Source organism: Geotrypetes seraphini, chromosome 10 (assembly GCF_902459505.1).
Source record: "Geotrypetes seraphini chromosome 10, aGeoSer1.1, whole genome shotgun sequence".
NCBI classification, from domain to species: domain Eukaryota; kingdom Metazoa; phylum Chordata; class Amphibia; order Gymnophiona; family Dermophiidae; genus Geotrypetes; species Geotrypetes seraphini.
Genome location: NC_047093.1, coordinates 25,488,929 through 25,514,729, shown reverse-complemented (window position 1 = coordinate 25,514,729; position 25,801 = coordinate 25,488,929). Strand labels below are relative to the sequence as shown.

General features: G+C 43.6%; 1 protein-coding gene across 8 annotated transcripts in view; it reads left to right on the top strand.

Annotated features, from left to right (window-relative positions):
- The window catches only part of CACNA1G (calcium voltage-gated channel subunit alpha1 G), a 574,606-nt gene that overhangs the window by 484,422 nt on the left and 64,383 nt on the right, over positions 1-25,801 (top strand). For 4 of the 8 annotated variants that reach the window (XM_033960653.1, XM_033960657.1, XM_033960650.1 and 1 more), the window contains 4 exons: positions 1,490-1,703; positions 4,175-4,225; positions 19,836-19,987; positions 24,306-24,415. In XM_033960653.1, coding sequence (XP_033816544.1) covers positions 1,490-1,703; positions 4,175-4,225; positions 19,836-19,987; positions 24,306-24,415 — 527 coding nt within the window. The remainder of the gene's footprint in view (positions 1-1,489; positions 1,704-4,174; positions 4,226-19,835; positions 19,988-24,305; positions 24,416-25,801) is intronic. The other 4 variants (XM_033960654.1, XM_033960651.1, XM_033960655.1 and 1 more) reach the window with 2 other exon arrangements.

Here is a 25,801-nt window from a genome sequence, read left to right as displayed (position 1 = left end):
GCATAACTTAAGGTGCAGGCATTTAGGCCTGGTTTTCGCTGGCCTAAATGCCGGTATCTACGTTATTTATCACCCACTGGCGCTACGCACGATTCGATAAAAGGTGCATGCACCTTGTAGAAGCACGCAAAGCGCCATTCTAGTTGGTGGCAATATTTTAGGCGCCATATCTAGAATATTGCCCTAAGGCTCGTATTCTGTAAATGATGCCTTAAGCTAGGACTCAGTAGGTGCCCTACCGGCGTCTAACTTAAGTGGAAAGCGCCATTTAAAAATGATTAAAATCGGGGGGGGGGGGGGGTAAATATTTTTTAAACCCAGTGCCTGCATCGCAGCTATGGAGGCACTTTGATGCGTAACGCCACTGTAGGCGTGGCTTATGCCGGAAGTGGCGCTAGGAATCATAAAGCGCCTCCGTAGCCACAGTTCGTGAGAAAGGTAGGCAGCGGAAATGGAGGCCTTTAGAGCCCTGGCCTACCTTTCACGAGGAGACGACTGAACTGTGAATAACAACAGCGACAGAACCACTGCGCCTGACTTACAGTACTATTTACTTCGCTGCGAAGTGAAACTATTAATAATATTTATTGATGGGATACAAACATGGGTTACAAGATTATGACCGTTTTGGGTTTTTTTTTTTTTAAATTAATAGAAAATAAAAGATAAAAAGTAAAAAAGACAAATAGTGAAAGGAATAGAAGAATGAAAAAAAAGAGTAATCAAGGGGTTTTTCTGCCTTTGATTGAAATGTGAGCTGGGTGAACTTGTCACTTCTTGTGACCCGTATGGGTTAATGGCTCGAAACTCTGAGGCCCTTTTTCCCTACAGAGCGTTAGATTGGGGAAGTAAAATAATTGAAGGTGATCATTATATATAAAAATCTATAGATTAATACCTACTAATTAAACAGATTGTAGTAATGTGATTATTGTAAGATTTGGACCACTAAGGGCTCCTTTTATTAAGCTCCGATAGCGTTTTTAGAGCACGCTGCCGATTACCGCGTGCTAACCCCCGCGCTACGCATAAAAACTAACGCCAGCTCAAGGGAGACGTTAGCGTCTAGCTAAAACCACTAGCGCAGCTTAGTAAAAGGAGGCCTAAGTCTTCTATATATTATTCTACCTTTCACGAAGCCATGATTCTATAAACGGCGCTGATGCGTGATGACACCATTTATAGAATCCGGCCCTATGGGTATTGTGTCTGCATTAACTCCTGAGGAGAAGCTGCTGGGCACCCCCCCCCCCCCTCCCCCCAGCAGTTAAAGCAGTGGCTTTTGCACTCATCACGCAGTTATTATGGCCATGAATGTGCCATAAAGGCAAGCTATTAATGCAGATTAGTTTAAAATAAAAGGGGCTTAAGTCTTAAAAATAATGGAGGATTATTGGTATGATCCATTTCCGGCTGGGATATATCTTTGCCGCCCATTATCAGATTCTGTGGCTTGCCTTGCGTGTATTCGTCTCTTTCTGTTTTGCAGCCGAGCATGAACCACAACCCCTGGATGCTCCTCTATTTCATCTCCTTCCTGCTGATCGTTGCTTTCTTTGTCCTCAACATGTTCGTGGGTGTTGTGGTGGAGAATTTTCACAAGTGCCGGCAGCATCAAGAGGAGGAAGAAGCAAAGAGGCGGGAAGAGAAGAGACTCCGCCGGATGGAGAAAAAGAGAAGGAGTAAGGAGAAACAGCTGGCTGGTCGGTAGTCTTTCCACATCTTTGAGTGCTGCTTGACCTTTGACATAAGCCTTAGCTTCTTGCTCTAGCACCTGCTGATTGGTTATTCCCCCTAGAGCATGCCCCGCTGTAGATTTTTGCATGAAGACAAAAACTAGAAGCCATGAATATTTTCAGTGGCTGCATGACATAGAAACCTATTTCTGTTCCAAAACCTTAGAGCTCCGCCTTCTAGCGTAGATACGATTTCTACAAATAGTGAGAATTTCAAACCACCACAACAGTGTCGGATACAACCGTCTTTGAATCTGGCACTGCTGCTGCTATCTGGATTCCCTATTTGGTTTATTACAGCCTTGTAAATTTTGTAGCCAACATTGCTTCGCAAACAATTTCAGTTAAAATAAATGAACCTTAAAACAGTTTGTTCAAGGATGTAATAAAATTAATGCATTCCATTGTAGAACTAGAAATCTAGCCATGCATTGACTTGAGAAATACAGATAAAATCATAAACGTAATGAGGGAATATAGCAACTCCTGAAATTATAAGCTAATTTTTCAGTCTTCAACAAGTTCTTGTAAAAAAAACCCAAAAAACACAAGGTTATATTTTTCAAATATTGCTACACCAAAATGAAACAATGGAGAGATGATATATTGAGGCAGGAAATGACCCAGGCTTTTACCTTAAATCTCTTGTTTACTTAATAAAGCAGGAAATGACATGCAGGTCAGAGGTCAGAGGTACTCTCCTCCATCTTGCATGCTCTCTCACCATGTTAATTCATCTGTTTCTCATGTCTGGTGGGTTTTCTTCTTCTGTGTTTAGTTGCTCTGCTCATTTTATTCTCTTCATTTTTCATCACACGTTCATTTGGCCCCTTTGAGGGCCAGAGTATAAATGAACTTTAAAGTTTGTCAGATCAGGGGGCTTGTTCTTGCAAATCCGTAACCAATACAAAACTTATTTGAGTCAGGAAATATGTTAGGACTCTCTGTTGAATGGAAGTAAGTACGCAGCACATATATAATGTGAAAAAGTAAGGATGTTTTTGAGTTATTGTGAAGTCCAGATCGACTCTATACATTCTCATTTGTGAAACTGAAAAGACAAGAGTTCTCAAAGAGATAATAATCTTCAGGATTCAGATCTCCATCAGAAAATTCTAAAATGCTAACAATAAAAGTGATCTAGAAAATTTAAAATTTTCCCGGGCAAAAGGGTAGAGCTTTCCCTGTCAAGTCATGTAGTATGTGGTCTCTGATTTGTACTTGGAAAGAAGGGATTGATGGGTTAACTTAGCCAAATGTTCCCTGGTTAGCTTAGCCAAGTTTGTCCATAAACAAGAAGTTACTTTCATCTTTGAAATACATACTTATTTGCAGAAGGAACACTTAAAATTCACCAGATCCAAAAGCTGAGTAGGTTAAAATGCTTCCTAGAGTTGTAGAACACTTACTACACTATGCCTTCCAATGTAAATAAATATATGCACACACTCTGTTAATAACAAAGGTTTTGCCTTTGAAATGTTGGAACTTTTTTCGAGGGGGCCATACACCCAATATTACTCTAATAACAAGTTTGTGCAAATGCATTACTCTATCACTTGGCTTATAAGTAAGCCAACAGCCCACTTAGAAAGCCTACAGTAGGTGTTAGGAACAACCTCTAAACTTTTCATAAAATTAAGTTAGTTAAAAAATATCTGTCAGTTTATATGGCTGGACAGACTTTCAAGGGGAGTTATTCCAGCATGGTTGGCTTTTTCAGCCACCTAAACTGATCAAATGGTTCAATTTTCATTTTGCAAACATAGGATGTGCCATTTTTTTCCCCCAATCACATCCTATTTGACTGGTAATTATTTCAGATGTGTTCAAATGATGTGATTTTTCAGGAGGGTTGCTGACCCGACTGCGAGCAAAAGAACGTCACTCTTGGTACATCTGAGAGTGGCGAGTACTATAAGAGCCGTAAGATTTGTAGGCTTTGGTCAGGTTGACAAAGAAGGAAAAAGTCGATAGAAATAACATTTGTACCAGCAACGTAACAAATGGCAAATAGTGCTTGATCTCCATCATGCTGGACAAGTTCTTCCAGTATGATTATTCATCTGGTTGCTATGTTAAAGACACATGATTATATCGCTATGGTAGAATGCTGAATAGACCATCGTATTTTTTTTATTTACCTATAAGTAAAAGAATTGAAAATGAAAATACATTTTATTTATTTAAAATTTTATATACTGTATATTAACTATACAGTTTACAAAGATTGCAATCATAACAGGTTATGAACACAATTGCAGAGCAGAACTCGTAAAAAAAGAAAAGGGAAAAAAAATGATTTATTAAAAAATTTATATATTTAGAAATTCCACCTGTGGCAGATGCTGAGGTACAGAGAGACAGAGAAGTGTAGAATTAACTGTACACATGATATGTTGTCCTGCCAGACAATTAACAACATTTCATTCTTTTAGATCTATTTCTGGATGATGTAATTACGGAGAGCGCAGCCAGTGCAGTACAAGGTACTGGGAAATCTTGCATCTCGTCTGAGTTCAGTGGCAGTGTTGTGTAACTAACTGCTGTCCAGTGCGGATGTGAGGTGTCCCACTAAGCTGTGTGTGAAGTCTTGTTCGTTTACTTCATTGCACACGTGTTTCATATGAATTTGCAAGGTCTGCAGACTAAATTCATAGGATTAGCATTTAGTTCACTGTCTAGGTCATGCTTTTTATTGTCATGTAAAAACGGCTCTTATTTGATACATGCCCATGGATTTACTAAGCGGGGACTTCAGGTATTGAGGCATACATTGTAGACCATTCTAGCTGTTCAGACCAAGATGTGTCACTCATCTGGATTTGGTGAAAAGGCCCCTTCTTGCTTAGACTTGTATATTTCCATGGGAATATTGACATTTAACAATATAAGAACATAAGAATAGCCTTATTGGTCCATCAAGCCTAGTAGCCCGTTCTCACGGTGGCCAATCCAGATCACTAGTACCTGGCCAAAACCCAAAGAGTAGCAACATTCCATACAGAATCTCAAAGAATAGCAAGATTCCGGAATCCCAGAGAGTAACAAGATTCTAGAATCCCAAAGAGTAGCAACATTCCATGCTATCGATCCAGGGCAACATGCTCGGGGCTCAGATGATATAAGCTGGGATCGGAAGACCTTGCGTAGCCAAAATCTGGGATTTGTTATGGGAGACTGATGTGTCCTGTACTGGCAGGAATGCAAGTATCCTCAGGTCTCCAGTGCTCTTGTGCAATGTCTTTCAGTTACTTCTCCACCTCCCTTTGCACACACCCTCTATTTGATTTCGGAGTTGGACCTTTGTTATTTCGGTCCCTTCCTGAACTCACATATCCCTAACAAGAGTCATTTAAGGGAGCAGCAGAGTCTGTAATGATGGCTTTTGTATGACATAGTTGTCCAAGAGGAAGAAAGATGCAGCTCTATCCTTGTTGACATACTTAAGAGAGCTTAAGATTTTTGCAGGAAGTGGTGCTCCCTCCACTGCTCAAGTACCTGAGAAATCATCTAAGTGGGAGTCATTTATTCCCATGAATGTAAGCAGTCTGCTCTCTATTTCTTCTTTAAACTCTATCGGGGGCCCTAGATTATATAACTGCTTGAAATAAAGGCATCCTTAGGGTAAAAGAAAAGATAAAAGCCATCAAATGTAGGATGAAAAACTTTAGATGACTTCAGCTGCTGGAGATTTTGCTTTCATCATTCTATTTACTTGATCATGCTATCTTTGAGTAATACAGCAACAAGTTGGTTCACTGAGAAAGTGTGTGCGGGTTTTATTAAGAGGATCTTTCTAGTTTAAAAAAAAAAAATAACTTTCTGATCCTATCTACTAAAGATTAGACATACGAGGGTCATTTCATAAATAATGCACACTATTTTTTTATATTTACTATTTTTTTTCACATACAGTGGTACCTTGGATTACGAGCATAATCCATTCCAGGAGCATGCTCGTAATCCAAAATGCTCGTATATCAAAGCAAGTTTCCCCATAGGAAGTAAGGGAAACTTGCTTTGATATGTTTCCACCCCCCACCTTCCCCCCCCCGAGGCCAGCAGCGCTGCTCCCCCCCCTCCCCGAGAACCGGCATTGCTCCCCCCGAAGGCCCCCCCCGTGAACCGGCACCCTCCCCCCCGCCGCCATCGGGCACCCCCCCTGCCGCCATCGGGCACCCCCCCCCGCCGCAACCTGAGATCTCCCCAACCCACCCGAACCCTCTTCTTACTTTTCTGTAGCCTCCGCAGCGGCAGCGGCACCGGCACCAGCATGTCCTGTGCGTGGTGCCGGTGCCTGAAGATCTGCTTCCTGTGCTGGGCCTTGAGAGTTCACGTTCGACGTGAGAGTTCCCGTTCAACGTGAACTCTCAGGCCTTGCACAGGAAGCAGATCTTCAGGCACCGGCACCACACACAGGACATGCTGGTGCCGGTGCCGCTGCGGAGGCTACAGAAAAGTAAGAAGAGGGTTCGGGTGGGTTGGGGGGACCTCAGGTCGCGGCGGGGGGGGCCCGATGGCAGCGGGGGGGGTGCTGGATCGCGGGGGGAGGGTGCCGGTTCGCAGGGGGGGTGCTCGCAAATCGAAGTGCGTTCAGTTTCCGAGGCGCTGATTTTGTGAATGTTTTGCTCGTCTTGCAAAACACTCGCAAACCGGTGCACTCGTAAACTAAGGTACCACTGTATTTCTTTACAATCCTTCAATATAGTCTCCCTGCTTTGCAATGACCGAGTCCCAGCATCTGGGAAGCTTCATTATTCCATCCAAGACACCGTTTTTGTTTAGTTGCCGAATGGCTCGGGTACCGGCGGAAAAAAGCTCTTCCGGAGATGCAAAACGATGTCCACGCATAGGTTGTTTCAACTTTGGAAAAAGGTCACAATCTGATGGACTCATGTCTGGACTGTAGGGAGCATGAGGTAACACCTCCCAGCCGTATTCGTGTAGTTTTTCAATGATGACATTCCCTATGTGCAGGTGAGCGTTCCCAGCCAAGAGCAACTGAGGTTGGGTTTTATGCATTTTTTTGCAAAAAAAAATCACAATAATACACTGCTGTGACACTTCTTCCACATGGAACTTTGTCTGTAATGATGATGCCTTCATGATCATAAGCATAAATCATTTGTTTGACTTTTGATTGAGGTTGGTCGTGGGGAAGATGGAGCTCTCCACTAGTCATTGAAAAACTACGCGAATACGGCTGGGAGGTGTTACCTCATGCTCCCTACAGTCAAGACATGAGTCCACCAGACTTCGACCTTTTTCCAAAGTTGAAACAACCTATGCGTGGACATCGTTTTGCATCTCTGAAAGAGCTTTTTCCACCAGTGCCCGAGCCATTCGGCAACTGAACAAACATGGTGTCTTGGATGGAATAATGAAACTTCCCGGACGTTGGGACTCGGTCATTGCAAAGCAGGGAGACTATATTGAAGGATTGTAAAGAAATACTTTGGGAAAAAAAAATAAAGTATGTAAATTTATTAAAGAAATAGTGTGTATTATTTATGAAATGACCCTCATAGAACTTTTGTCTTCCTTCTTTCAATACTTTTCAAAATAAAGTCAACTTAAAAGCCAATGCGATGACACTAGAAGGAAATAACCCTGATACAAGAGGAACATTTGCTAAGTAAGGGAAAGGGATAGGGATTTTATATATTGCCTTTGTGTGGTTTACATATTATTATATACAAGTACCATGAATACACTGCCATCAATGCATAGCAATACGATAACTTCATGTAAGCAGCTATTTATTTATCAGGATTTATATACCGCAAGAATAAGTCAGACATAAGCCACAGACAATTACAGCAGTAAAAATATTCAAATTACAATCAAAATATGGCATAGTACGCTACATTATAATGTCTATAATACACAATAAAACATTTTAATAGACAGCATAGGGTGTAAGCAAAGATGAAGCATATAGAGCATAAGAGAGTAGTTGCACATGAGGTCAGAATGGTGCTTGAGAACTCTTAGCTAGGGTGGGAGTGGATAAGTATGTCCTGCTATGCAATAAATGTAATATCACAGTCATTAGGGTATGTCTATGCTGTACGTAATTAACAGATTTACTAAGAATTTTTCCCAGAGACATAAAATAAGGTTAAAACCTGGAGGTGTAGGACTTTCTAAATTGTGGGTCATGATCCAAATGGGGTTGTGACTTAGATGGGCCAAAAAATCATTATCAGTCCATGCTTTCTGACAAGCTCACCCTAGAATTTGTCCTGTACAGGGAGCACAGGAGTAGCTTAACGGATAGTGCAATGGCCAAAGGAACCAAGTTTGATTCTCACTGCAGCTCCATGTGACTCTGGGCAAATCAGGTGCAAAATAAGTACCCATATATAATATGTAAAACCATTTTGATTATAACACAGAACAGCAGTTTATCAAACCATATCCCCTTTCTCTCCAGAGAAGTCAGAAGGTGATGTGGTCAGAGCATAGAAGAAAGGTAGGCCTCCAGGGGAGTCAACGCCACAGAAAATTTGCTAAGACCTGCTATGTGTTGGATGTAGGTCTCCAATTATATGATAGCGAAGCAATTTCAGACAATAAGCTGAGGCCAATCAACCCCTTTCTCTTCTCCCATAGTCAGAAGGCTAGTGAGTGAAAATGAAGAAAAACGACCCTTGTTTCCACCAAAACCAAACTTCTATGAATAGCCATGGTTTGTCTGTCATTACTCTGGCTTAACCGTTTCCTTCCATGGATCGATCTATGGATGGAGATGCATTATGTTTTCAGAATTTTTTTAGGCTAACTTGAGATCACCCATTGCCTCACTTTATGTGTTCAGGCTCTCGCTATATTCCAATGCAGATTTGGAACCTTTCAGTATATGACTGACATATGATATGCACTTATTCTTCAGTCCTCAACTAGAAAAAGAGAAAGACCCCTTTTGACTTTATAAAATGTGGCATGCCATGAAAGTTCAAAAGCACTAATTTCGAGACAAGCATAGCTCAGTCAGAATCCAGAATTGCTTTCATCCATTCTTACGTTTTGCAAAAAATGTTCCATGGCTTCGGGACACTAAGTTGAAGCATTGTGTGTCTACAGCAGCAGCTGGGAAACTGGAAAAAAGGTTAGGATTCCCATCAAATGTGAACAAAAAAAAATCATTTTCTTTTCATGTTGCACAACAAAGCTTTTTGTGTACATTAAAAAAAAAAATCGAGACATGAATATTTCACTGATAATAAATTTGTATTTTTATGCTGCAAGATTCAAACTATCAGCGAGGTAGATTGAACTCCAGCTGCTCGAGAAACCCAAAGCTTCTACATCGCTGTTTTATTAGCTTCAAAGCCCTGTCTTTGATCAAGAAAAGGACCAAATAGTATTGGTATTGCACAAACCTTTGGAGCAGATCTTAAATTCAAGGGCCTGACAAAAAGGTTCCACTGTGTATTTTCAAAAAATACCCAGCATGGGTCCATTGAAGGCTGATTTCTTTGTAAACGAGACCACGTTAATCCGTCAGCTTCCCTTCTCTCTTCCGTTTAGTTCATCAGACAAGAGGAAGCTAGATTTATAACACCTTTTTAAAATGTTCTGTCAGCTTGTCTTGTGTTTCTTCTCTCCCCGTCCCCAATCTTTTTCATTCTCATTCTGTCATTTTAACTGCTGTAGTCATGGGTGGCATGTTTCCCTTTTCAGGCAGAGGGTCTGTCCTATCTACACAGATGCTATTGGTTTTCATGTCCGTACATTTTGTATCAGTAAAGTATGTGTTTGTGTCCACTTGCGTGCCAGTTGTGATTTACAGCTGGAATGAACAGATGTCTGTATTTCCCAAGATTTTTGGTTGCATATGGAATATTACATCTAACACCACTGCTTGGAGGAGGTGGGGGACTTTTTCTACAGAGACCAAAAGTGGAATAAAAATTCTCCAGTAAAAATTAAAATTTTCAGCCATTTTTAAGTGACTCTCTTGGGCAACTTCTCTGTATTGAAAGTTCCACATCTATATTAAACAGCTTTGACTTTGCGGCCTACAGGGAGCATGGGGTTTTGTGATTCATTTACAGGTAAAACTGTCTACGAGTTCGACCAAACTGCATGAACAGCATGTTGTGATTGAGAAGGATAAATGATAGCATCAACTTATAAGCAGGGCCGCCAAACCACTGAAATCGTAAAGCTGCAGCCAGAAGGAAACCTGGCACTCGGCAGACTGCGTCTGCTTCTTAGAACAGCGGGTTCGCCGAAACCTGGAAAGCCACAATCCAAAGCTGCTGAGGGACAAAATGCTGCCCAGTGTTCAAACTGTAATTGACTCTTGATGCAGACGGGTGCCCGTGTCTCCTGGCTTCCAGAGGCATCGATGGGTGTACAGAGTGTTGACAGCCCTGCGTATAAGGTTCTGCTTTAATGGTGGGGGAAGAAAGGTCTGAACCATGAATGCTTTCCGGTCCTTATTCTATGGGACCTGGAGTACTTTAATGACAAAAATGCAATTTCTTCCCAGAAGATATACAATTTAACAAATACCATTAAATTAAACCATGACTGAGCCTAGAGTATTACGCAGCAAAGTTGTCTGGATATTCATTTGGACTTATCTGCATAAGTTTGCTGCTGGATTTACCCAGATAACTGGATTTATCCAGACAACTTTAGGACAACCTTTGTGTTTGGACCATCAACATGTTCACGTAACTTTAAGAACATAAGAATAGCCCGTTCTCATGGTGGCCAGTCCAAGTCACTAGAACCTGGCCAAAACCCAAGGTGTAGCAGTATTCCATGCTACCGATCCAGGGCAAGCAGTGGCTTCCCCCTTGTCTTTCTCAATAACAGACTATGGACTTTTCCTCCAGGAACTTGTCCAAACCTTTCTTAAAACCAGCTACGCTATCCGCTCTTACCACAACCTCTGACAAGGCGTTCCAGAGTTTAACTATTCTCTGAGTGAAAAAATATTTCCTCCTATTGGTTTTAAAAGTATTTCCCTGTAACTTCATCTAGTGTCCCCTAGTCTTTGTCATTTTTGATGGAGGGAAAAATCGATCCACTTGTACCTGTTCTACTCCACTCAGGATTTTGTAGACTTCAATCCTAGCTCCCCTCAGCCGTCTCTTTAGCCAGCATGGACAATGCTGACAGGATAAAGTTATGCCATGATCTCTGAAACCCCTCCAATCCCATCTGTTCTGTTGCAGGTACATTTTAGGTGGACAATAATTTTGTCCTGGCAGAATTTGCCCACTCAACTTAGATGTCAACCTTGAATATTTGTCTAACTCCCAAAGTTTGTCAGACAAATCTTTTGAATATCTGCCCCAAAGTCGCACAGGTGATGGCATGCATTTGATCACCTGATTTAGTTTCCCTAAGATGATAGATTGGCATTAATAAAGGTTTATAAACCAAAATACATGCAATTGCATTAAATTGCAAGTTTACTCAGAAAGGATCTTTGGTTTGCCTTGTTCTATAGGTAGGTTATAAAACCTGCAGCTTGGGCTGAGGTGGTTTATTACCCACATTAAAGGGAATATTTCATAACAGAGCCTCTATATCAAAAGTCCAAACATGTGGGCCCATACACTATAAAGAAAACTTCAAACACCAAAAGCAGGGAATACAGTACTCCCCCCAATATTCGTGGGGGTTGCGTTCCAGGAGCCCCCGTGAATTTTGAAAATCTGCAAATACGGTTTTTGTTTTTGTTTTAGTTCAGTAAGTTTTATTGGCTTTCAAACATTTACAAAATGCAAAAGCAGTGAAAAATAAAAACGAACTGTGTTATGCATATAAACAACATAAATGCAATTTGCGATCTGTACATGAAAAACTATAGAGTACAATCCTTGAATCAGACAGACAAATAATACTTAGGCAGCAAACAGAATGGTGCAAAACAAGAAGTGAAAAGAACTAGAGGCATCTAGTCAGATTTGCAATAGGATAAAACAGGAGACCACACTTTGCTAGAGGAATGATAAGAATTAGTCTTTTCTGCGGCTATGAGCTCATACTTAGAATAGAACCCGATGCCTCTAAGCCCGAAGACGCTGCTACGGCGGCCATTTTTGGGGAACTCCGTTCCATCAGAGAATTACTTATTGATGCCAAACAGGATATTGCTGACCTGAAAACGGACATTGCGGCCATAAAGGCGGACCTCACTGCAGTGCAGACCCGGGTGGATAATATAGATGCCAGAACGGCTGCGGCTGAAACATCTATTAAAAAGTTGCTCAAACAATCCACGTGCGTGGCAGCCCTGGAGCGCGCCCTTGAAGACGCGGATAACCGCGCACGGCGAACCAGCTTCCGATTACTAGGTCTCCCGGAGGGGAGGGAAGCTTGTGACCTAGTAGATTTTCTTGCCGTCCTTCTGCCCCAACTTTTGAAAATGAGCGATGACACTAAACTGGACTTTGACTGCGCTTTTCGGCTGCCACAACCTGACACATTGCATAAGAAATACCCGCGGCCTATGCAAATACGGTTTTTCGCCTGTCAAAAGGCAGGAGAGGGCAGCCGGAGCGCCGGCGAGTGAAGAAAACCACTCGCAGTATGCTCCGACCGTCTCTTCCTGTCACTAAAGTAAGGCTACACCAATCAAGAGCTGTGTTGACACGCAGCTCCTGACTGGTGTAGCCCGGCTTTAGTACAGGAAGAGGCGGTCGGAGAATACCACGAATTAGTGAGTCCGCGAACTGTGAACCGCGAATTCGTGGGGATAACACTGTATACTGCATGGCGGTCCACAGGAAAAAAATGTGCTATCAGAAACAACACAAAGTTGTGTTATCTTCATACATTGTGAGGGGTGTTTTCAAAAGGATGTTTGTTAGAATTGGGATGTCCTATTCATAACATCCACCCCCCCCACCCCCCCAAAAAAAACCCTCATTCATCTTACAGCCATTTTTGAATAGGAAAAAATTGCGATTTCCTGTTTGAAAATACATGAGCAGGACATAGTTGTGCTGAAAACGTCCAAAATGAACATCTGTTTTCCAAAATAAAATGTCCAAATTATGAACACCAAAAACAGAAGGCGCAAAAATGTCTGGCTGGCATCATTTGTACAAAAATGGCCACGGAAATGTCCATGCAGAGCGTGAGTGGTCAGTGCGGAGAACTTTAAACAACATGACCCAGGTACATATCCCACTCTAATTCCATTATATGTTATTGTGAGCCTCCAGCAACAGATAAAAACCTACTGTAACTAAAGGTACATCACTACAATAGCCAAGACACTTGCGGTATCTTATACATTCAGGTAGACGAGGTATTTCTATGTTCCAGGAGGGCTCATGTGCTTGTACAGAAATAAAAGAGTTTAAGTGGGAAGGTTACTAAAATGGTGCGTGGTTTTCGTCATAAGGCGTATGGGGACAGACTTAAAGATCTCAATCTGTATATTTTGGAGGAAAGGCGGGAGACGTTTAAATACCTACGTGATGTAAATGTGCATGAGTTAAGTCTCTTTCATTTGAAAGGAAGCTCTGGAATGAGAGGGCATAGGATGAAGTTAAGAGGTGATAGGTTCCGGAGTAATCTAAGGAAATGTGTTTTTACAGAAAGGGTGATGGATGCATGGAACAGTCTCCCGAAAGAGGTGGTGGAAACAGAGACTGTGTCTGAATTCAAGAAAGGGTGGGATAGGCACGTGGGATCTCTCGGAGAGAGAAAGAGATGGTGGTTACTGTGAATGGGCAGACTAGATGGACAATTTGGTCTTTATCTGCCATCATGTTACAGTGTTTCTATAAGCATAAAGTTCTATGACATCACAATGCAGGTGTAAAGAGCCTTAGCCAATAGGGTGAGCAGGAGATCGTGGATGCTGGGGATAGGCAGACTGGTTGGGCCATTTGGCCTTTATCTGCCATCATGTTTCTATGTTTCTATAACCATAAAGTTCTATGACATCACAATGGAAGCGTTAAGAGCTTTTGCCAATAGGAAGAGGAGGAGATAGTGGATGCTGTGGATGGGCCATTTGGCCTTTATCTACCATCATGTTACTACGTTTCTATGTTACACCTGTGTTCTCTTGTTCAAAGTCCACTGCACTGACCACTAGGGTATTCCATACACTTGCTTGCTGCTCTATTAGGAATGGCCATAATACCTGAAGCTGTCATAGAGCCTGGTATCTACAGTCACTTTCACGACAGGGGGTGGCAGGGACCCCTAACCACTGGAAGATTTAGGAGTGGTCATGCTTTCATCCCTCCAGTGGTCAGCTGCTCAATGAGGGCACATTTTTGTACCCTGGACATGATTGAAACAGGTCTAGATAAAAACATCCTCCTTTTTTAGCCTTGGGTGTTTCTTCCCGTTCCATTATCACTGAAAGGTATCCTAATTTTGGATCAAATATAGAACTGAGCGTAGCGGCTGTATGCATCACTAACGTTTGGGCGCGCCCATTCAGGCCACAAAAAAACCAAGCCGAAATACCTGCGCTTAAGTTGTGTGCGGATCGAGCATATTCTATAAGAGTGCACTTAACTTTTAGGAACTCCTATACACCGCCCGTTCTTCTCCCCTGGCCCTGCCCCCTTTTGAGATTTGCGCACTAGAACTGATATGCATCTCTTTAAAGAATGCGCCTACTAAGTTGTGTGCGTAACCACTAATTTGTGCCAATTAGTGGCAGTTATGAGGTACTTGACAATTATAGGCGCCGGATGGGTTGTTAAACATTTAGATTGCACGTGCAAAACGGATTACGCGTACAACTTATGATGCCATGGAGGTTCATAATCAAAAAATATAAACATCCAAAAAGCATCCTAAATTGGCTCTTGGACGTCCTAATTGCCAGGACATCTAAGTGCCAATAGGCGAAACCACTTTTCTGGACGTCCAGAGCTCAAGATGGGTGTGGTGGAGGCGGGCTTTGGGTGTGCATAAGGGCGTAGACTTGATGTGTTACAGCAATAATCCAAACCAGATCCTCACCTCAAGACAAAGAAGAACTCCGAATCCTCTTGCCTTCCCTCCACTCAAGGGCACTCAGCGCAAAAAGATGTTTGATAACCTTCTGGCGACGCAAGCAGCAAAACTTAACTACTCATCTCCAACCTGTTGACGGCAACGGGCGACTTCAAAACTTTTCGAAAAGAAATCAAAACCCTACTTTTCAAAAAAATTTATCCAGATATCTTAACCCAACCCTTCCCCCTCCTCCTAGATAAATTCTCCCCCAAAACCTCCACTTAAATAATCTCTTCCTCCCCAAAACACCAACCAAATATTCAGATCCCTGAAATGTAATGTAATCTTATTTGTACTCTAACTGTAATCTATTTGTTATATCACTCAGTAACGTACCGTCAATTTAATATCCAATTTGCAAGTTCTTCCGGAATTAATCCAGCTACCTCTCCTCCCTTGTAACCAAAAAAAAAAAAACAACCAATACTGTTGTAACTTCACTGGAAATGTCCAGTTAGCTCTTTTGTAATCCGCCTTGAACTGCAAGGTATAGGCGAAATAGAAGTCCCTAATGTAATGTAATTTTGCGATACACCCTGGACGGAACTTAAACGTTCTGAACTAGACCTGTTTTAGAAGTGTCTATGTGCCACAAAGATGTCCAAACTAACCAGATGACCACTGCATGCCTGAAGATAAGATCCCCCCACCCCCCGTGCTCACTGACCCCCTTCCATCACACAAAAATGAGAACAAAAAGATATATACCTGGCTCTAGGACAGCAGCATCTGGTATGGGGAAGCCTAGTAGTGCATCAGGTGTGTTGAGTTACCTGGTGGGTGGGCTCGTGAACAATAGAGAGGAAGACCCAGATCCTTAAGGCACTCTAACCACAACATCTATGGTATTAAGTATGAGCCCATCAAAACTCACTCAAACCCTATTATACTGCCATATAGGTGCTACCTGCAGTCATAAGGGCTATTGAGGTGGTAAACAGGTGGGTATAGTAGGTTTGGGGGGCTCACCATAAATTATAAGAGGGTTTTGGTGAGATGAACATCTTACACCCTTTATGTGTTCACAGCAGTGCCCTCTAAGGTGCCCCATTGCTCTGTTGGGATGTCGATGTGGCCAGTCCATTACTATGCTGGTCCCTCCCATGTCCAAATGGTCTGAATTTGGGAACATGGACGTTTTTGTAATCAAAAATGTCCAAAAAATATAGAAGAACTAAAGGCCAAGACGTCCAAATAAATCATTTAAAAAAAAATATGTGGACGTCCAGCAGTTTTTAAAATGGATATTTCCCCGTTCCAATATTTGGACGTCCTGCGGGATACATCCAAAGTCGGACTTAGGCGCACTATCAAAAAGGTCCCGCCATGTATAGAATTTGGGCCTTTGTGTATAAATCCTCCCAATTTTGTACGAATCGTTTTCAGTGTAAACAACATGCTCACGTACAGAAAATGATTTGTTTAAAGTACCCCTCGGTGTAAAGTGGTAACAAACGGCTATTCAAAATGACCAGGCTCATTTATTATAATAGAGAAAAATTGTAGTAGCTCCATATCCCATACAATAAGCTGAAGGAATCTCTTGCTCTGATAACTTTAACCACTGTAGTTTGTATCTTGTGCACATTGTAGACACTCAGGATTATAGATGGGTGGTAACTACAAGGAAAAGGCTGTCTGAGCTACCTGCTTGTAGAGAAATTGCACAACAAATTTCCAAACACAGTAAAACCTTGGATTGTGAGTTTCATGGTGTGCGAGTGTTTTGCAAGACGAGCAAAACATTTTATAAAATTTTAACTTCATCAACAAGCGTTGTCTTGCAGTACGAGCACGTTGGCGCACGCCACGTACAAGTACACGCAACATACGTGCGTCGTATTGCTGAGCGCATCCCTGAGCGCAGCTGAATGCAGCACAAGCATCGCAACTGAGCACAATATAAGTGTGACACAAGCACGCACAACATACGCGTGTCGCATCCCTGAGCGCAGCTGAATGCAGCACAAGCATCGCAACTGAGCACAATATAAGTGCGACACAAGCACGCACAACATACGCGTGTCGCATCCCTGAGCGCAACTGAACGCAGCACAAGCATCGCAACTGAGCACAATATAAGTGCGACACAAGCACGCACAAATACGCGTGTTGCATCCCTGAGCGCAGCTGAATGCAGCACAAGCATCGCAACTGAGCACAATATAAGTGCGACACAAGCACGCACAACATACGCGTGTCGCATCCCTGAGCGCAGCTGAATGCAGCACAAGCATCGCAACTGAGCACAATATAAGTGCGACACAAGCACGCACAACATACGCGTGTCGCATCCCTGAGCGCAGCTGAATGCAGCACAAGCATCGCAACTGAGCACAATATAAGTGCGACACAAGCACGCACAACATACGCGTGTCGCATCCCTGAGCGCAGCTGAATGCAGCACAAGCATCGCAACTGAGCACAATATAAGTGCGACACAAGTACGCACAACATACGCGTGTCGCATCCCTGAGCGCAACTGAATGCAGCACAAGCATCGCAACTGAGCACAATATAAGTGCGACACAAGCACGCACAACATACGCGTGTCGCATCCTTGAGCGCAGCTGAATGCAGCACAAGCATCGCAACTGAGCACAATATAAGTGCGACACAAGCGCGCACAACATACGCGTGTCGCATCCCTGAGCGCAACTGAACGCAGCACAAGCATCGCAACTGAGCACAATATAAGTGCGACACAAGCACGCACAACATACGCGTGTCGCATCCCTGAGCGCAACTGAACGCAGCACAAGCATCGCAACTGAGCACAATATAAGTGCGACACAAGCACGCACAATATGCGTGCAGTGCAAAACGCAAAATCCTCTCCTCTCTCTTGTCTCCCTCACACCAGCTACGATTTTATTCAAAAGTAAAGTGCAGGTTATTTGTTTTACTGTACACTTCTCCCTTCGAATCTGCGGTTTCAACATCCGCGGATTCGGTTATTCGCTATTTTTTGGGGGGGGGGAAGTTTAATTTTTTTGGGCTATTTTTAAGCTTTACCCGGTGGTCTAGCGGGTTTTCAGGGCCGGAGCAATCTTCCTATGTTCCTGCCCCGTATAGATCACTCATAGGAAATGGCTGCCATGAGCTCCCGCAGTCGCTTTGATATACGAGTGCTTTGGATTACAAGCATGCTTCCGGAACGAATTATGCTCGCAAACCAAAGTTTTACTGTAGTGTGAAAGAATTCAGATCAATGAAATGCAAAATCAATGTCCTTCACTGGCAGTCTAATTCTAGTCTAACAAGTTCATTCTAACAAACCCGTCCTGTTATCAAGATCCCAGAAAGTATGGATCATTCACATAAATAGCCTGGAAGGGCTCCAGCAAGTTTTGCCATGGGATTCTTGCTCCCCACCCCCTCTCCCCTCAGCATAACAGAAATCCTTATGTCCCAATATGGAGGACCTCATGTGTCTTATTGGTGAAAAAATATCTTGAGCTCCAACGCTAATCAGTTGAATCTTGAGGCATGGACATCTAATTCAGGTAAAAAAAACCACCAAAAAACACCCCAAAAACAATACGCAAGATACATCTTTGCCCCTCAGTGTGTGTTCTGATGCTTTCCAGGAAAATGTTAAAAATAACCAACTGTCTGGCCTATTCTGCATTAGCACTGGGTGTGTAAATCAGTAAATCTGATGAACACTCATACAGGTGGGTGAGCCAGACACTGGCTGGATCCCTACAGGGGGGAATCGAGAAAGAATAGAGTTAGAAAACCCACATTTCTGACACTAGACCAAAAATAAAACAAAAACTGTGGATACAGATGTTCTGGAGATAATTTATTAAATACTGACATATAAAACCATGAAAATTCAATTAAAAAAGTACAATGCGAAAAAATATTGTGATAAAAATCCACGCCTTCCTCAGGGGTCCAATGGTTTGCAAACTCACATATAAGGAATTGGACTGAAAACAGTCTATTGTCTTTAAACATGTGAGCAAAGAACACCGCAGACAAGCTGAAGGAGCAAAATTGTTTTTAGCATTGTACTTTTTTAATTGAATTTTCATGGTTTTATATGTCAGTGTTTAATAAATTATCTCCAGAGCATCTGTATCCACAGTTTTAGTATTTGTTTTCATCGGTGGATTGTTTTCACTATGGATCATTGGGTCTCCCCATTTTTCTTTGTTGTACTAGACCAAAAATATCACTGAGGCGGTGTGATCATCATTACGCAAGACTTAGCATATGTGAATGGCGGGACGATTGACCTTTTCCAAGTTTAGTGGAGCTGTAAGCAGCGAGTACTCACTCGGCCTCATTATTATACCACGCTGGCTTAAATAATTTCTCAAGTTTTATGGTTTACACCTGTATGAACGGGACATAAATTAAGATTGGTGGATTTAACCACCAATGAATTCAGTACTGCTGCTGCTAATTAATGTAATTTATGTAGCTTTTCCCTCCCCATAATAAATTGCTTTGAAAACAACAGGAGGCCATTACTAAGAAAGATGGTCCTTCAAATCAAACGCTACCGAATGCTTTCAAACAAAGTTGTTTCTCTGAAATTATTGCTGTAGTTGGGTAAGACGGGAGAATGGCTTTTTAAAGCCCCTCTGCATTTAAATTCACCCTACAAAGTGCCCAGGTTCAGTCACAATATGTTAACCACTTCTTCTCCAATGCACAGTCAATAATATATTCTGCACCATTCTCAGCAGGACCCTACACTCCATAAAAAAGTTCATTGACCACGAGATGGCTTGTTTGGATACCTCCCTCTAATAGCGCAATCCCCGCGTCAGGTTCGTTCTGTTTTTAAAGCTGCTACTGCAGCAGAGGAAATCACACGACGGAGTGGTCTTAGAGAAGGTCTGTTGATTTTAAAAAAAAAAAAAGTTCCCAGTTCTTCTCACCCTTATTTCTGTCTGGAGAGTTGAGAGCTACACACCTGAGGTGAGAAACGTTTCTGTGGATACATGTTGTCAATTTTATTAAGAAACATACGGACAAGGTCAGTTTGGGGTTGAAATAACCTGAATGTTCTGTGTGAGCTGTAGAAACCTGAGTGGGTGAAAGTGCACTGACCTGCATTTCCAATGCTTCTGTCCTTAGAAGCCCAAAGCAAACCCTACTACTGCGATTATTCCCGCATGCGGCTTCTCGTCCACCAAATGTGCACCAGCCACTACCTGGATCTCTTCATCACCGGAGTGATAGGTCTAAATGTGATCACAATGGCAATGGAACATTATCGGCAACCAAAGGTACTGAGAAAATCTTCATCCATTACATGAGAGTAGCGAATGGTACGGGGACAAATTTTTATCCCGTCCCCACAGGAACTCTATTCCTCCATCCCATTCCCCGCAAGTTTTGTCACTGTCCCTGCCCCATTCCATTGCTCTGCCTTAACCACACAAACCTCGAATACTTATGATTTTAAAATGTTTGAGGCTTGTGCAGGTGAGGGCGGAGTTTGCAGGAATGGGGCAGAGACAGGAAAAGAACTCGCTGGGACGGGAAAGTGAGTTCCCGCGGGGACGGGGAAAAATTGTCCCTGTGTCATTCTCTACTTGGGAGAACAGTATAGAAAATTGAATAAATAAATAGTGTGAAAAGCTTCTGCCTCTGATAACCAGAGCTGATATTGTGACATCATAATGCCTCATTCCACCAATGCCTAAGAGCCAACCTCATCAGTGATGTCACAATGGCTAGACTGTCCTACACTTGGCTCCCTTTTACTACATTTTGATTTCTAGAGTGGTGCAGTGCAGTGGCGTACCTAGCATATGTGACACCCAGGGCCCATCATTTTTTGACACCCCACATGATTTTTAGTAACAATCCAAACGTCACACATGAATATCTAGGAAAAGGCAGCATCTTACATACTGCAGTGAGCAGTACATCAATAAACCCATTGTAAAACTAAACAAGCCAGACTAGTACAGATCAATCCTACACCGTCAATCCTAATAGAAAACCATGTCTTTTCGAACACACAGAACACAGAAAACACCTTTGCCTAGTATGGAATATGTAATCACAAACTAACTCCTCCCCCTTTTACAAAACTGTAGTGTGGTTTTTAGCCACGGTGGTAACAGCCAATGCTAAAAAATGCTCCACAGTTTTGTAAATGGGGAGATAGAATAAAAATACGTAGACAAAGGTTAAACTGAAGCACCAAGAAGCTGGGCTCTGCATACAATGCAACATCACAGAAACAGCGATGCATCTCACCTAAAGTAATATATAAATAAATAAATCGAATTTTTTTCTACCTTGTCTTCTCTGGTTTCTGCTTTCCTCATCTTTTTGTCACTCTTTTCCTTTCATCCACTGTCTGCCCCTTCTATATGGCATCTTCTCTCTTTCTATTGCCATTCTAGAAACTTTATGCATCCCCCTTCCATTTCTCCCTTCACCCCTATTAGTCTGGCATCCATCTTCCTCCCTTCCCTTCTCCAATGGTCTGGTATCTCTCCTCTCCTCTTCTTCCCTTCCCTCTCCCAACCCACATGGTCTGTCATTTCATTCTCTCCTCTCCCTTCCCCCTACTTCCATCAGCATCTGCCCCCTTTCTCTCACTCCAACCAAATTAAATGCAGTATCCTTCCCCATTATGTCTCTTTCCCTGCAATTCCATCAGCATCTGCCCCTTTCTCTCCGTCCACCATGCTTCCATACCACCCTGACCCCCTTTCTCACCCTTCACCATTATTCCATAGCACCCTGACCCCCCTTTGTCACCCTCCACACCCTTCCATACCACCCTGACCCCCCTTTGTCACTCTCCACACCCTTCCATACCACCCTGACCCCCTTTGTCACCCTTCAGCATGATTCCATACCACCCTGACTACCTTTCTCACCCTCCACACCCTTCCATGCCACCCTGACCTCCTTTCACCACCCTACTATGCTCCTTTTTTTCTCCATCCCAAAAGTCCCGTGATGACTGCTTCTGCTCCGGATGGAAGAGGTAAGTAACGTCGGAGGGGGCTGGGCCGGCAGACGCAGTTAGTTACGGCAAGATCCCGCGATGACTGCGGCTGCTAGACCCCCCCCCCCCCCCCAACGGTGTCACTTACCTCTTCCGGAACAGAGGTGGTAGACAGCACAGTCATCACGGGACCTTCATTCACTTCAGCGCGGCTGCTGACTCTAAGTACGGCAGCCGCGCTGAGGTGCTATTTGCAGCAGCGCGGGAGGTTTGGACCCCCTTGGAATTTGCACCCGGAGCGGACCGTCTCGCCCCCCCTTGGTACGCCACTGGTGTAGTGTAGAGAATGACACAAGAACTCAATTTCCCCATTCCCTCGAGTTTTGTCCCTGTCACTGTCCCATTCCTGTAAGCCTAGCCTTAACCTCACAAGCCTCGAACACTCATGATTTTAAAGTGCTTGAGGCTTGTGCAGATGAGGACAGAGCTTGCAGGAATGGGGCAGGGACAGGAAAAGAATTTGCCGGGATGGGATGGGAAAATGAGTTCTCACGGACACGGGGGAAAATGTGTCCCTACATGTCTCTACATGAGAGTCAGTGCCATGAGTTTCTTTTGCTATGCCAAGCACTCATCATAGTTGTTAATGAACTGAAAAAAAGAGTTTCTTTTACAATATTTACCGTACAGCTATCCCTCTCAGTTCTACTGAATATTCCTCCAAACTTTCAGTGCTCATTGCTGCCTGGTGAGCTGTGAAGAATAGAACAAAATTTTATCCCAAGCTTCTTGCATCAATATGCTTGCAAAGGCAGAACGGAAGATTGTACTAGGCAGTAAGAGAAGCGTTTCTTCCTCCCACCTGCTCCCCCAACTATCCCTTCTGACCTGGAGTCTGTTTACTGCTATGCACTACTGTCAAATATGACAAAAGCCCAAGTTAATTAGAAGGGGATAAAGAGGAAGAGTTGAAGACATTTTACGCTATAATATTAGAAATCTGCCATGCTTTCAGTTAAAACCAGTGAATGTTATAGGGCAGCGGTCTCAAACTCAAACCCTTTGCAGGGCCACATTTTGGATTTGTAGGTACTTGGAGGGCCTCAGAAAAAAATAGTTAATGTCTTATTAAAGAGTTTGAGACCACTGAATTAAGGGGAACGGTTAATCTGCTTGCTGGGTTGGAGGGCAGAGGGGAGAACAGGACAATCAAGCCATTGTGACATCACTGATGAGATTGGCTCTTATTGGTGGAATGAGGCATTATGACATCACAGGCTCAGCTCTGGTTACCAGAGACAAACAGGATGTCATGGTTACAGTTAAGCCAGTGGTCTCCAACTCAAACCCTTTGCAGGGCCACATTTTGGATTTGTAGGTACTTGGAGGGCCTCAGAAAAAAATAGTTAATGTCTTATTAAAGAGTTTGAGACCACTGAATTAAGGGGAACGGTTAATCTGCTGGCTGGGTTGGAGGGCAGAGGGGAGAACAGGACAATCAAGCCATTGTGACATCACTGATGAGATTGGCTCTTATTGGTGGAATGAGGCATTATGACATCACAGGCTCAGCTCTGGTTACCAGAGACAAACAGGATGTCATGGTTACAGTTAAGCCAGTGGTCTCCAACTCAAACCCTTTGCAGGGCCACATTTTGGATTTGTAGGTACTTGGAGGGCCTCAGAAAAAAAAAATAGTTAATGTCTTATTAAAGAGTTTGAGACCACTGAATTAAGGGGAACGGTTAATCTGCTGGCTGGGTTGGAGGGCAGAGGGGAGAACAGGACAATCAAGCCATTGTGACATCACTGATGAGATTGGCTCTTATTGGTGGAATGAGGCATTATGACATACCCAGGCTCAGCTCTGGTTACCAGAGACAAACAGGATGTCATGGTTACAGTTAAGCCAGTGGTCTCCAACTCAAACCCTTTGCAGGGCCACATTTTGGATTTGTAGGTACTTGGAGGGCCGCAGAAAAAATAGTTAATGTCTTATGAAAGAAATGACAATTTTGCATGCGGTAAAACTCTTTATAGTTTATAAATCTTTCCTTAATTGCTTTCTGATCTTTTCTGCTATACCCAGCTGAAAGCAGCGCAACATGCAGAAAGTGAAAAACTATCAAAGCATCAACTGCAAGAGACAAGATTTTGGACCAACTATTTTGAGGCCCTCGGTATTATATAGAATGATTCTTTATGGGAAAACTGGTGCCTTCAGTGTCTGACGGTCGCATCCGCAACCGCTTCTAGCTCTCACCTCCTCCAGCACCAGACACACGCACAAGCTACACTGCCTCACAATCTCATACAGACGCGGGAGAGCGCTTGCTTGAGGTTACAGCAGTGAGGCAGGCAACGTTCCAGAATGCAACCACCGGACACGACCGCCGGACATTTAAGGCACAAGTTTACCATAAAGAATCATTCTTTATAATACTGAGGGCCTCAAAATAGTACCTGGGGGGCCGCATGCGGCCCATGGGCCACGAGTTTGAGACCACTGTTATAGGGGATGAAATAAAGAATGAAATGTAGTTATCTATGTGTAACATGAAAAAAAAAGTTGAGAAATATCAGCTGAGAAATCCTCAGAGCCAGAAACGGAAACATGGTCTCTCTCCCTCCAGGTGCTGGACGAGGCCTTGAAGATTTGCAATTACATTTTCACAATCATCTTTGTTCTCGAGTCTGTTTTCAAACTCATTGCATTTGGCTTTCGGCGATTCTTCAAGGACAGGTAACGTTTACTAGTCACAGAAAGACCCGGGAGTAACTTTAGAAACTGTTTCTTCACAGAGAGGTTGACGGATGCATGGAAGGGTGAAGCTGAAGGCCTGCCATAAGCACAGAGGCCCCTTAGTTGTAAAGAGATAAAGTGAAAGACAGAGATAGTGAAACAGGACAGCCCAGATGGGCTTCACAACCCTTACTTGTATATTTTGTATACTAACAGAAAGCCGGAAGTCAGGGTTTTAGTGAAGTACCAAAGACCAGTGCTTCTCAGCCCTCTTCTGAAAACATACCAGCCCGTCAGGTTTGCAGGATTACCACAATGAATATGCATGAGAAAGATTTCAGTTATTCACGATTTCATTTTTTTAAAACAAAACTCTGCATCAGACCTTCCCCAGACCTTACTTGGTGGTCTAGCGGCGACACGGGGCAGGATTGATCATCCTACGTGCCTGCCCCGTGCTGAGCCATCATCAAAATGGCTGCGGTGAGTTCCCGTTGTAGTCTCGAGACTACAAGGGGAACTCAAGGCAGCCATTTTGATGACGGCTCTGCACGGGGCAGGAGCATAGGACAATTGATCCTGCCCCACGTCGCCACTAAACCACCAGGTAAGGTCTGGGGAAGTTCCGATGCAGAGTTTTGTTTTTTTTAAAAAATCACGAATAACCGAATCTGCAGGTACTGAAACCGCTGATTCGGAGGGGGAACTGTACCACTACTATTCGTTCAGTCATGGATTTTCTGTGGGCCAGTCCTCGCCATGCTTCCCTGTTTTCCACGCCTTATTTCAATTGCTTAATGTTCATTCCTGGGTCAATCTTGATGGCATCCAGCCAACGGGCCTTGACCTCTCTTCCCATAGCTGGATCAAAGCACCAGGAGGGTGGCAACACATGGACATACCAACTGCGGCGGTCGTGTGGCTCAGTGCAATGGGCTGGGAAAAGACCTGTTGACCTACCCCATAAACAGTGACAGAGTGAGAGTGGGAGGCTCCCGTGGCGGTGGCGCCCCTCCCCCACCCTCTTCACCGTCCCCTCATCGCCACATGCTCCTTCCCCGTCCCCTCCTGCCACACGCCGCTTCCCTTGCCCCGCCCCTCTGTAACGTTCCTGGCACAAGCAGTAACTCAGCTCTTCCTCTGACGTCACTTCCTAGGTGTGGGTCCAGGAAGTGACATCATAGGAAGAGCCGACGCCAACGCAACAGCAGGTTGGGGGGTTGCTGCTCACGCCAGGAACATTACAGAGGTATGGGGGAAGGGAAGCGGTGCACGTGCGCGGCAATGGGGGGCAGAGAAGGGGCAGGGCATAGAGTAGGACAGGCGCCTGCGCCCTCACCCAAGACGGCACCTGGAGCGGATCGCCCCTCCCCCCTTACAATGCCA